Source organism: Carlito syrichta, unplaced genomic scaffold (genome assembly GCF_000164805.1).
Source record: "Carlito syrichta isolate Samal-C Ts95f unplaced genomic scaffold, Tarsius_syrichta-2.0.1 Scaffold308105, whole genome shotgun sequence".
NCBI classification, from domain to species: domain Eukaryota; kingdom Metazoa; phylum Chordata; class Mammalia; order Primates; family Tarsiidae; genus Carlito; species Carlito syrichta.
The window spans coordinates 393,673-407,198 of NW_007252201.1; the positions used below are offsets into that span (position 1 = coordinate 393,673).

The following is a 13,526-nucleotide window of genomic DNA, read 5'->3' on the forward strand; positions in this document are numbered from 1 at the left end:
TACAGGCGCGCACTACCACGCCCAGCTAATTTTTGATTTATTGTAGAGATGAGGTCTCACCAAGGTGCCCAGGCGGGTCTCGAATCCGAAGGGCTCAGGCTATTCTTACATATTTAAATTTCAGTCACCTTCAAAATCCTCTCTGATGCAATATACCTATTGAGACTCTTTTTCCACTGCTCAAAACAGTTTTTGAACTTGCCAATTTCAATGCCTTTTACTACTTTTGCCATTTTTTGTTTCACTTCTTCCACAAAGCAAAATGTTTTCCTTTGAGGACTTTTTTCATCCCGGGGAAACAAATAAAAATCCATTGGGGTGAGATTGGGTGACTAGGGAGGATGGGGCATGCGGGTCATGCTGGTTTTGGTCAAAAACTGCTGAACATTCAGCAGTATGGGTAAGTTGGTCCTGTAAATCGCCCATCACGAAGTGGGAAATGTGTTGAATCTCAAAAACAAACAAACAAACAAGCAAAATTCACTGAAGTTGAACACAGCCTCTCACAACACTAATGATGATGGGTTCCTAGAATATTTACCTAGCAGGGGAAGCCCGTACCACCAGAAGCCCGCCCTCTAAAAGATAATTCCATTTTTTGGGGGGGTCCCACTTGTAGTAAAAGTGGGTTGTGAATGATCACAAAGAAAGTATATCACTTTGATCAAGAAACAGAAGATTACCAACACCTCAGAAACCTCCTAGTGATATCACCCACTAATATTCCTACCAACTTGCTCAAGGTTAACTACCATCTTGGCTTCCAACACCTAAATTAACTTAGCACGTTATGTAATCTATATAAATGGAAGAATGCTCTTCTCTCTCTCTCTCCCTCTATATATATATATCACTTGCCTTAAAAGAAGCCAAATTCTCCCAAAATTATATGCATATTTTACTCAACACACTTGTAAAAGTCATCCATATTCATTTTTTATAATTATTTTCACTCCTGAATAGTATTCTATTATAGAAATAAGTTATGCAGTATTTATCCATTCATGCTGTTTCAAGTGTTTGCCTTTTAGAAGTAATGCTACTATGAGCATTCCTTTTTATGTGTTTTGGTGAACACAATACACATCATGAATGAATTACAATGAATACAATCACTGAGTTCTAGGGTATGCATATTTTCAACTTTGGAAGATTATATCAAACTGTTTTCCAAAAGTGGATGTAAAGGCAGAGATGAAACAAAGAAAGCTTGGCAAATTCAATTAACAAAAGGAAGTTTGGTGTGGTGGGAATGTGGCATGAGGGAGTGAGAGGCAAGTGATGGGAAATACGTGGCTATATGGTAGGCATCTTTCACAGTACCACATCAAGCAGCCTTGACCTAATGCTAGGACCACAAGGAATTGAGCCTGAAATCGAAAATTCATATGAACTGGTTTCCATTTTTGAAAAGTTTATTTAGCTAAACTACAGAGAATGGACTTAAGGGGAGCAAGACTGAAGGAATGAGGCCAGACAGGGGATAGTTCCTTTCATTTTAGTGAGAATGATAAGAATCTGGATTAGGGAGATCATGCTAGGGAGGGAGAGAACTAGACAGATTGGAGATATTTTAAAGTTGGAATTGATTTTAGTGGCAAATAAAATGATGATCATTTTAAGTCACTAAGTTTTTAGAATGGCTTGTTAAACAATACAGCAATAGATAACTGATAAGGTCTCCAAGGAGAGATATCTTTCAGGGTTTTAAATAAAAGTCACAGAGGTCATTTGATAGGGGGACACATTACCTTTTTTCATTGGTAATAGGAACAACCCTGTACCTTCTTTCTGGTGACTATCTCTTCAAATCAGACAATACCTTGATTTGTCTTCTCTCGTCCTCTCTTTACATAGCCCAATCTCTACCAAGTTTTCATTCATTGTCTTTTAACCCATTTTATACATTCTTCTCTTTGTGCCTTCTCCCATTTTTTTTCCTGTTTCTTGGCATTCATTTTTCTCTGTATCTTTCTCTATTCATATTCTTTTTTCTACACTGTTTAAAAGTCACCATCTCTCAAGGTCATGACTAGGATGAGGCAAAAGGGTGCCTTTTGATGCCTTAAAATTTAGGGAAGAACTCAGTCTCAGGCACTGAGAGTGAGATCCTCTTTACATACTGTGCCCCGGGAGCCTCTCTACCTCACCTAGTGCCAGCCCTGCTGTCCCCTCCCTGATGTTTCTGTTAATCCACCTCTGTTATTTTTCTTACCTGCTGCAAGTCTGCCTCTGTTTCTTAATTACTAAATGTGACCTCTGCATGTCTCTTCTATATCACTTTTTGACTTTCTGTAGTTTCCTCATCTCAAATATTCAGTCATCACCAAAGCACCACTGTCCACCACACCAAAGCCTTTCACCTGCAGTCCCTTCCTAAAGGCCCTTCACCTGGGCTTCCTTGCAAATTGGATAGGCAGCATCAGGCATAATTTCCACAGTCCCATTATAACTTCTGAAAAATAAGTTGCAATTTTTTTTCACCAATGCCCCAACATGGCAATGTTTGGGTGCCATGTCTATTAATCTAAAATATGTCTTACTCTTGTACAGTTGACTCTTGAAATCATGGATTTGAACTGCACAGGTCACTTATTCATGGATTTTTATTTCGCCTCTGCCACCTCTGAGAAGCAAGATCAACCCCGCCTCTTCCTCCTACTCAGCCTACTCAATGTGAAGATGAAGAAGGTAAAGACCTTTACTATGATTTGCTTCCACTTAATGAATAGTAAGTATATTTTCTCTTCCTTATGATTTTCTTAATAATTATTTTACTAGCATATGATATTTTAATCATAAATTACATACTACATATAACAATAAAACATGTAGCTGTTTATTTTAATAAGGCTTCCAGTCAACAACAGGCTAGAAGTTAAGTTTTGGGGGAGTTAAAAGTTATGTGCAGATTTTCTACTGCATGGGTGTCGGTACCCCTAACCCCTGCATTGCCCAAGGGTCAATTGTGCTTTGTTATTCCGTGTGCCCTTGTGGACCATTTTTGTATTCTCTATTCTTGTATTCTCTACCCTGGGCCATCTCTTCCATTAAATAAAGCAGCTCCCTTCCTCTTTTGCATCACATATTTGAGAAACTAGAGGCTGTGCACAAAGGCTGTGCATCTTGGTAGCAGTAGGCAGTTAGTAAAGAAAGACAAATAAAAGTTTTTGTTTTCACAGACAAAACAAAGATATAATTTAAAAATTGGGGAGGAGAGGAGCAAGATGGCAGAATGGGACTCTCCATTGCTTGCTGTCATGCAGAATTATCAATGTGATCAGCTATCTGTTCATGAAAATATCTTCACAAGAGCTGAGAAAGCCCAATGAGAGATCACAGCACCTGGATGTGGCAAAAAAAAAAAAAAAAGAAAAAGAAAAAGAAATAACACACTGAAAAGGGCAAGAAGGATAGTTTTATATTATCTATCTCACTACCCCCCTAACGGAGGCAGCACAGCACTGAGAGAGATACTCTATGCTTTGGAGAAAGAGAAGGAAGTGAGCACCAGACTTTGCCTTGGATCCAAACACAGTGCTAACCTCCCAGTAAAACCTAGTGCCAAACAACTCTTCATGGCCCCAAACTCCAGGTTAATAACCGCATCAGAATCTTCAAGTCCACCCTGGCCTCAGGCTGAATCCTGCAGCTCAGCCTCCAAGTCTGTCTTGAGAATTCTGTCTCCAACTTGCCTCAGCACCAGTACAGCCTCAGTGGCCTCTGGTTCCACATCAGACTGGCCCCAGAAGCACTGGGCTTTAGGACCATCCCAGCATCAGGCTAGCCCTAGATGCACGGGGCTTCAGGTCCAACTCAGTGCCTAAAGAGGCCTGTGTCAGCACTGCAAAACTCTCCAGACTTTGGCACGAGGCTTGACTCAGCAGAGACCTATCCATTGGTTGTCCTAGGCACCAGGCCAGACAGTCGAGGACTCCAGCAGTATGCCTGGCTTTGGATCGTGCCAGATGGCCTGCCCAAAATATCTGGATGGGCTTTCCCAGACAAAGCATCTACAAAGACTAGAATAACTCTCTACTTCATCAAATGAAATAAATGTTAAGCAACAAGGAACATTAAAACCAAAGAGACACAACATCACCAAAAACAGTAATTTCCCAGTAGCTGAGCCCAAATCAAAGGAGATAACAAGCTCCCTGACAAATTTAAAATAATTTTTTTAAAGACGCTCAACATACTTTAAGAAAAGACAGAGAAACAATTCAATGAAATTAGAAAGACAATACATTACCAAAATGAGAAATTTAACAAAGAGATTGAAATTATTTAAGAAAGTAAATAAATTCTAGAGCTGAAAGAACAATAAATGAAATAAAAATGCAATAAAGAACATCAATAGCATCATTTATGATGCAGAAGAAACAATCTGTGAACTCAAAGACAAGTTATTTAAAAACATACAGTCATAGAATAAAAAGAAAAGGAAGGATTAAATAAAGATTAAAAGATTTATGAGACACATCAAAAGAGCAAGTATTTGAGGCACAGATATTCATAAAGGAAAAGAGGAAGACAAAAGGGTAGAAAGCCTATTTAAAGAAATAATATCAAAAAACTTTCCAAAACTGGGGAAAGACATAAATTTTTAGATAAATGGAGACCAAAAATCTCCAATCAGATTCAACCCAATTCAAGACCTACTATTATCAAACAGTCAAGAATCAAGGATAAAGAGAGGATCCTGAAAGCATCAAGAAAAAAGAAGCAAATAACACATAAGAGAGTTCCAATGAGGCTAGCAGTGGATTTCTCAGCAGAAATCTTACAGATCAGCAGAGAGTGGGATGATATATTCAAAATGCTGAAGAAAAAACTGCCAACCAAGGTTATTGAACTTGGAAAGTCTGTCTGTCCTTTAGAAATGAAGGAAAGGCTGGGCATGATGGCTCACACCTGTAATCCCAACATTTTACTTTAGGCAATGGATATATCAGTCATCTACACAGGAAATCAACAAGGAAACATAGGACTTAAACTATACGTTAGACCAAATGGGCTTAACAGGCATATACAGAACATTCCATCCAACAACAGAATAATTCACATTCTTCTCTATTGTACATGTAACATTCTCCAAGACAGATCACATTAGGCTACAAAGCAAATTTTAACAAAGTCAAGACACTTGAAATTATATTAAATATCTTTTCTGATCTGGAGGCAGCACAAACTCCTAGGGAATGAATGTCTGGGAAGGCTTTTAATTCTCCATCACAGATCATGGAGCCAACCATGCTGCCCATCAAAAATGTGCTAGACAAAGAAAATGTAGTACATATACATGATGAAATATTACTCAGCCATAAAGAAAAACAAAATTATGAACTTCACAGTCACTTGAATGGATTTAGAGTCTATAATACTCAGTGATGTACCACAGAAACAATGATCTGAGTACTACATGTACTCACTCATAAGTGGACCCTGAACATTTATCATAATACTAAAAGCAAGGGACCGGCAGTAATGAGACACTACCCGGGGAGGAGGGGGACACATACCATCAATAAGGTCACCCAATCTCAAGCCAGGTGAAGTGGGCACCAAGGGGAGGCCCAAACTTTACCTGTATGATGACCACTTACCTAACTGAACTGTACCACACATCTTTAAAATAAAAATAAAATAAAACAACAACAATATCTTTTCTGACCATAATAATATGAAACTAGAAATCAATAATATGAGGAATTATGGAGAATTCATAAACACATGGAAATTAGATAATGTGCTCCTGAAAAACCAATGGGCCAATGAAGAAACTGAAAGAGAAATGTAAATATATCCTGATACACACAAAAATAGAAACACAACACACCAAAACTTATGAGATGCATCAAAAACAGTTCTAAGAGGGGAAGTTTATAGCAATAAACATCTATATCAAGAAAGAAGAAAGATCTCAAAGAAAGACCTTTTGTAGAAAAGAAAACTACAGGCTAATGTCCCTGATAAACATAGATGAAAAATCTTAATCAAAATACAAGCCAATCAAATTCAACAACATATTTAATGCTACACCTCAAGAAACTAGAAAAAAAGAAAAACTTAAGCCCAAAATTAGCAGAAAGAAGGAAATAATAAACATAAGACCAGAAATAAATGAGAAAGAGACTAGAAAAACATATAGAACAATTAACAAAACAAAGAGGCGTTTTTAAAAGACAAACAAAACTTATGAACTTTTATCTGATGAACTTAGAAATAAGAGAGAATACTCAAATAAAAATAGAAGTGAAAGAGAAGACCCTACAATTCATACCATAGAAATACAAGGATTATAATAGACTACTATGAACAATTATATGCCAAAAATAACTTAAAGGAAATTAACAAAATTTTAGAAACATACAAGTTACCAAAACTGAAAATCATGAAGAATAGAAAATCTGAACAGACCAATGACATTTAAACCAATAACATTTAAACCAATAAGATTTAAACCAATAGGATTTAATCCATATTCAAATACTTCTCATCAAAGCAAAGCCCAGGACAAGATGACTTCACTGCTGAATTCTACTAAACATTTAAAGGACTAATATCAATGCTTCTCAAACTCTTCTAAAAAATTGAAGAAGAAGGAATACTTCCAATCTCATTTTATGAGGCCAGTATTGTCTGATACTAAAGCCAGACAAATACATAAGAAAAGAAAACTACAGGCTATGCCCCTAATAAACATAGATGAAAAATCTTCATCAAAATACAAGCCAATCAAATTCAACAGCATATTTAAAGCATATTCACTATTATCAAGTGAGATTTTCCCCTGGATGCAAGGTGGAACTAAGATTTTCCCCTGGATGCAAGGATGGTAAACATAGGTATGCAAGAAATGTACCTCAAACAATAAAGGGCATACATGACAAGCCCACAGCTACCATTATACTCAATGGTGAAAAGTTTAATGTCTAATGTCAGGAACAAGATCAGGATGCCTTCTCTCATCACTTCTATGCAAGATAGTATTACTAGTCCTCATCAGAGTAATTAGGCAAGAAAAATAAATAAAAGTCATCCAAACTGAAAAGGAAGAATAATTAAGAATAGTTTGAACCAAGGAGGCAAAATATTTGTACACTGAAAAGTCTAAGACATAAATGAGATAAAATGAAGAGGAACAAAGAAACGGAAAGATACCTTATGTTCATTAATTGAAAGAATAAATATTAAAGTGTTCATACTATCAAAAGTGCTCTATAGATCCAGTGCGATTCCTATTAAAATTTCGATAGCATTTTTCACAGAAATAGATTTTTAAAATTCTAAAAGTTGTATAGAAGCATAAAAGACCTCAAATAGCCAAAGCAATTTTAAGCAAAAAGAATAAAGCTGAAAGCATCACATTACCTGACTTAAAAATATACTACAAAGCTATAGTAATCAAAATAGCATGGTACTGGCAAAGAAACAGACACACAGACAAATGGAACAAAATAGAAAGCCTGCATCTATGCATTTATGGCCAACTTTCAACAAAGGCGCAAAAACATGCAATGGAGAAAGGACAGTCTCTTTAATAAATGGTGTTGGAATAACTGAATATCTATCTGCAAAAGAATGAAATTAAACTCTTACCTCACACAGATTAAAAATCAGCACAAAATGGATTAAAGACTTAAATGTAAGACTTGAGATTATAAAACTACTAGAAGAAAACATAGGGAAAAAGCTCTATAACATTGGTCTGAGCTATGATTTTTTTTTTGGATGTAATACCCAAAACACAACAAAAGTAAAGCAAATGGGACTGTATCAAACTAAAAACCTTCTGCAAAGGCAAGAGAAGAATCAACAGAGTGAAGAGACAACCAACAAAATGGGTGGAAATATTTGCAAACAATACATCTGATAAGGGGTTAGCATTCAAAATATATAAATAACTCAATAGTAAAAACAAAAACCAAATATACCATTTTAAAAATGGACAAAGGATCTGGACATATATTTCTCTAAAGAACACATACAAATGGACAACAGGTATATGAAAAAGTGCTCAGCATCACTAATTATGAAAAAATGTAAATTAAAGCTACAATTACATAATATTTCACATCTTTTAGACTAGCTATTGTCAAAACTAAAGGCTACAAATATTGGTAAGGATGTGGAAAAGAATGAGCCCTTGTACACTGTTGGTGGGAGTGTAAATTAGTATAGCTATTATAGAAAACAGAATGGAGTTTCTTTAAAAAACTATAAATAGAACTACCATATGATCCAGCAATCCTCCTACTGGATATATTGTCAAAGGATATGAAATCAGTACAGATGCTCCTAGACTTACGATGGGGCTATGCCCCATAAACCCATTATAAATAAAAAAAAATCATAAGCCAAAATATATTTAATACTTTGATAAACCAATTGTAAAGTTGAAAAATCTTAAGTTGAATCATCATAATTTGGGTACCACCTGCATGTATGGGAGATGTCTGCACTTCCATGTTCATTGCATCATTAATCACAATAGTCAAGATATGGAATCAATCTAAGTATCCATCAACAAATGAATCAATAAAGAAAATGTGTTATGTACACACACACACACACACACACACACACACACACACACACAGTGGAATACTATTCATCATTAAAAAGAAGGAAATCTTGTCATTTGTGACAATGGATGAATGTGGAGAACATTATGTGACATGAAATAAGCCAGGCACAGCAAGACAAATATAGCATATCTCACATATATATAGAATGCAAAAAATTGAAGTCATAAAACTGGGGAGTATATAGTGGTAACAGGGTCTGGGAATGGGAAGAAGGTGATTAAGGAGAAGTTGGTCAAAGGACACAAAATTTCAGTAGGATAAGGAATGCATTAAAGAGATGTATTATACAACAAGGTGACTAGAGTTAATAATGCATTGCATTTTTGAAAAATGCGAAGAAAATAGAATTTAAGTGCTCTTACCACATGTAATGATAAGTAAGTAATGTATGTATTAATTGGCTCAATTTAGCCTTTTCACAATGTACACAATGTATACATATTTCAAAACAACATGCCATACATAATAAATATCTATAATTTATTTGTCAATGTAAGAAGTGATTAAGATAATGAAACAAACAAATATAGAGTATCTGAAAAAAAAAGAAAATTGGTAAGATAAGAATTAATTACTTTCTTCATTGCAGGGCAATGGGCTAGCCGTCTCCGTTCTTGGGCTGGGCATCTCCTTTCTTGCACTTCCATTATTCACTTGGACAGCTACTTGTTCGCAGGACTCTGAAGACAAAAAAGATTATAGCTGAGATCCAACAGGGCATTCCTCTGCCTTATTTCCATTTTGTCACACCTCACCCAGCTTCTCTTCCCTTCTTCCCTTCTCATGTTTCTACTTATAGCTCCATCTGCATATTGCTGCCTCCACCCCATGAGGGTGTTTCTGCCTTATTGTTTCCATGGCCAATCTCTAACATGTCCTTTTGCCTTCTGAGTCTGTCTCTTTTCCCTATGAGGCCCTGCAGCCCTTTCTTCTTGTCTGTCAGTTTTTGCTTTCTATCTTTCATCCTCAAGAAATCGCTCTCATCAGTATATGATTATCAAATTCCTGTCCTCTCTGTGTCTTTCCCCTTCTTTGTTAAATAGGTGTCTCCTTGCATCATTCATTCATCCATTTCTCTGCCACCAGGGCCCCTCAGCCCTTCCACACTCATGTAAACCCAATCAATCACTTACCTGTTGGCACAGACCCTTGGACACATTGTGTATTTGCCTGTTGGCTTCCTAGTGCATCATTTTTGTCACTGGTTGTGTCTTCTCTCTTTGCATTTAACTCTTCTTTTTCATAGAGTTGCTCTGAGACTCCATTTTCACGTGAGGGTGTACCTGAACCACATTTTGATTCACAGGTATTTTATTTGTCCCCTGCTGCTCATCACTCCCCTCCAACCACCACAGCACAGGCCACCGCTGGATGTAAGATCAAGGCACCAATGCAGTAGCTAGATTCAAGCAGGCACAGGCAGAAAACTGGGAAGCCAGGCACATGGGTAAATCGTCCCAGTCCAGAGCCAAGAGGAACTGGCAGCAAGTATGCTGAAGGGGCATGAAAAGAAGAAACCCTTCTAGGCAATTCAGAGGACAAAGATCTCCTATTTAAATCCTGAACTGGGAAAACTGCAGATGCAAAGACTGAAAATTCTGGGCAATCATTAACTCAAAGAGGTAGCCCCCACAGCACATTCCAGAAGGGAATAAGACAGCAGCAAAACATCACCAAAAAGTCAACAGGAACAAACCAATGTCAAGTGAGGAATTGGAGCGTAACCAGGTCAGACTTGAAAAAGGGTTTTCACCAGGTCCTGGGGGAGAAGAAATTAGAAGTTTATTTCAGAAATTGAAATAGAGTTTGTCATTCTTCCCTAGTCTCTTTTTAGTCTTTATGATGTAGGAGTTGAAGACTCCCCTAGGTCTGAGCACAAAGCCCATCTGGAGCTGGCAGATCCCTCCTGATTCTTGAAGCCAGACTCTAGCCAAGAATGGGGGACTGGCTAAGAGGGCCCTGCCCAGGCCACCTGGCTGAGTTCTTCCAGGAAGGTGCCTTGGAAACTAACAAAGGTTTGTCTTGACATTCCCAGCCAAAGTGAACCTTCCTTTGTCCTCAGAGCTGCCCTGTCCAGTGGCCTTAGCTCAGTTCCTACAAAGTCCTGGGTGCCTCAGCACCACCTCTCTTTATACCACACTATCCCTATACACATCTGTTCAGTCCTTCTTGTTGACCTCTCCATGAGGATTCAATGTCTGACTTGCCTTTGCTTCCTCCAACTCTTGCATTCGTTTTTGTCTCTAGTTTTCTTTCTGCATATATTTCCCCATTTTTGTTTTGTGTTTCTGCCTTTTTCATTCTATCCCCTGGGTGGCATTACAGGGCTAGTAATTCAGGTTCTGGGTTAGAATGCCTGGGTTTATCCTTGCTCATCTGACCTTAGGCAAATTCCACATATGGTCTTTTCAGATTTCAGTTTCCTTATCTGCAAAATGGGCACATAAGTAATACTAATCTCCAGTGGCAGCCATGAGTTCTAAATATGCAACTGTTGGCAACCCCTTTGCGTCCCCTCCCACTGCGGGAGCTTTTCTGTCCTCTCAATAAATTCAGCTTTAAAAAAAAAATGCAACTGCCACAGGGTAGACGTTCAATCGAAGTGAGCTGTTAATACTAGGGTTGTTTTTATTGTTCTCCTTTACTTCTCTCTCCTCTGTCTTTTAGTTCACTTCCTTCTTCTTTTTCTAAGTATTGACATTCTATTCTGCATATCTGCACCACCTCTTCTCTGTGAGTCTCTATATGACTGATTGCCTTGCTCTTTGAATATTTCCACTCATGAACAACATCCTCCACATTTAAATCAATCCCTTCTTCTGCCATCACCAAGTGTGATGTTGTGCCATCATAAGAAACATATGTTTTGGTCTTTTCTTCCGCTCCTAACCAGAGATCTCCTAAAATCCTTGAAATATCCTAAATGACAATGGTGCAAAGAGCATCTTTTGTTAAAAAGTCCCTTTCAACATCTGAATTTGTGCTAATGAGGTGACTTTTGGAAAGCCCCTAAAGATGGCTGACTGGTTGCTAAGGAGAACTGAACATGTGGTTAGAGGGTTGAAACTTTCATCCCCACTCCTGACCTCCAGGAAGGGGAGAGGGTGAATGGAGATTGACCTAATTACCATAGCCAATGACTTAATCAATCAAGCCTATATAATAGAGCTCTTATAAAAAACCTTATATGTCTGGGCTGAAAAACCATCTGGGTTATAGAAGTGCTGGGAGGGTGGTTTTCTCAGAGAGGGCATAAGAGCTCTGTGTCTCTTCTTCATACTTTGTTCTACGCATCTCTTCTATTTGGCTTTTCTTGAGTTGCATCCTTTGTAATAAATTGGTAAATGTAAGTAAATGTTTCCCTGAGTTCTGTGAACCCTACTAGCCAAGTATCAAAACGAAAGAGAGGGTCACGAGAATGACCAATTTATACCCAGAAGCACAGGTTGATTACAATCTAGGACCTGTGACAGGCATACAAAGTGGAGGGCAGTCCTATGAGATTGAACCCTCAATATGTGAAATCAGTACTAACTCCAGGTAGTTGGTGCCAGAACTGAATTAAATTATGGACACTCAGTTGGCATCTACAGAGAACTGGAGAACTAGTTGGTGTGGAGAGAACACCCAGCCCCAAATGCATATTTGGTGTCAGAGTGTTGTGAGTGCAAGGATACAGATAAACAGGATTTTTTTCTTTCATCAGTAGTCTCTTGGTTGCTGATGATGGACCATTGTTCTTAGTCCTTCACAACTTTGTACTTATCTCTCCTACAGGAACCTTTCTAAACCACAGTTACTTCCAAGTAGTGTCTGTAAATCTGGCCTAATGATACACTCAGCTCTAGTTCCTTCATCTTTGTTACTGGGCCATCTTGTCATGGCTACTCATACAGGAATCCACATCTGGTAAGGAGCTTATATAAATTTCCCGCCTTGCTTTCTGCATGGTCCTTCCACATTTCTTCCCTTATTGACAACCCCACTCATGACATCGGGCCCCTGACTTCCCTTATCTCCTTGTCCTCTTAGCAAATAAAAAATGACTTTTTATCATATTGCTATTACCTTGTTCAAGGCTTAGTTGGATGCCAGCCCTCGCCTCCCTTTCTTCTTCATCATTTTCTTGAGGATTAACTTTGTCTTGGATTGCTGAAGAGCAGGAGAGAGAAGGCAATTAGAGCTCTCTTGCAGGGACCAGGGACAACATCTGGAAATTACACATCTAAGAATTTCCAGTGCTTTGGTCTCTCAGAGTTCAGAAGGTCCTATATAACTTAAAGTTCTTCTGTTCCCTGGGACAGAAAAAAGAAGATCCCAACAAGAAATCCTTTGTTTCCCTCACAGAAAGGAGACATTCAAGATTTAAGGATAGAGTAATAAAAACATTGTGAGCCATGTTACCTAAACTATTTTCAGATGGCAAGGAAAGCATATAACAAAATAAATAATGGAAGTGAAATGAGTTTTCTGAACTGTTCAAACTGTAAAGAAGAAACTCAGGGATTTTCTGGGGAGAAGGTCTCGGGTCCTAGAGAGATCCCATTGTAAAAGAGAAAAATCCCCAACAACTTTAAAGGGGGGGCTAGAAAACAGGAAAGCTTTGGCTTAATTGGGTCAGGGAGGATGAGACAATTTCAAAGAAACATAATAGAGGACCCAGAGAAGCTTGTGTGAATACCAGGGACCCAGAAGCAGCAGCCTTTTCCCCAGAGCAGGTGGCCTGCTGTGGTGGGCAGGGCAGTGGCCAACCCCTAGGTAGTTACTGGTCACCAAAGCACAGGGAGAAACAACATGTAAGATGTAGCCACTGGGGCCCATGAAGGAGTCTCTGCAGTCTATGTAGAGAATCAGAGTCCCAAGATGAGGGCAGTAAAGGTAATACCATTCCCTTTGTCCCTGCAGCCTGGAACATCCTGGTTACAAAAAGAAGCT

General features: G+C 38.2%; 1 protein-coding gene across 1 annotated transcript in view; it reads right to left on the minus strand.

Annotated features, from left to right (window-relative positions):
- SP100 (SP100 nuclear antigen) overlaps positions 1-13,526 on the minus strand; it is a 106,847-nt gene that overhangs the window by 47,532 nt on the left and 45,789 nt on the right. Inside the window, 4 exon segments of the mRNA XM_021716002.1 lie at positions 9,167-9,271; positions 9,725-9,874; positions 10,288-10,350; positions 12,660-12,743. Coding sequence (XP_021571677.1) covers positions 9,167-9,271; positions 9,725-9,874; positions 10,288-10,350; positions 12,660-12,743 — 402 coding nt within the window.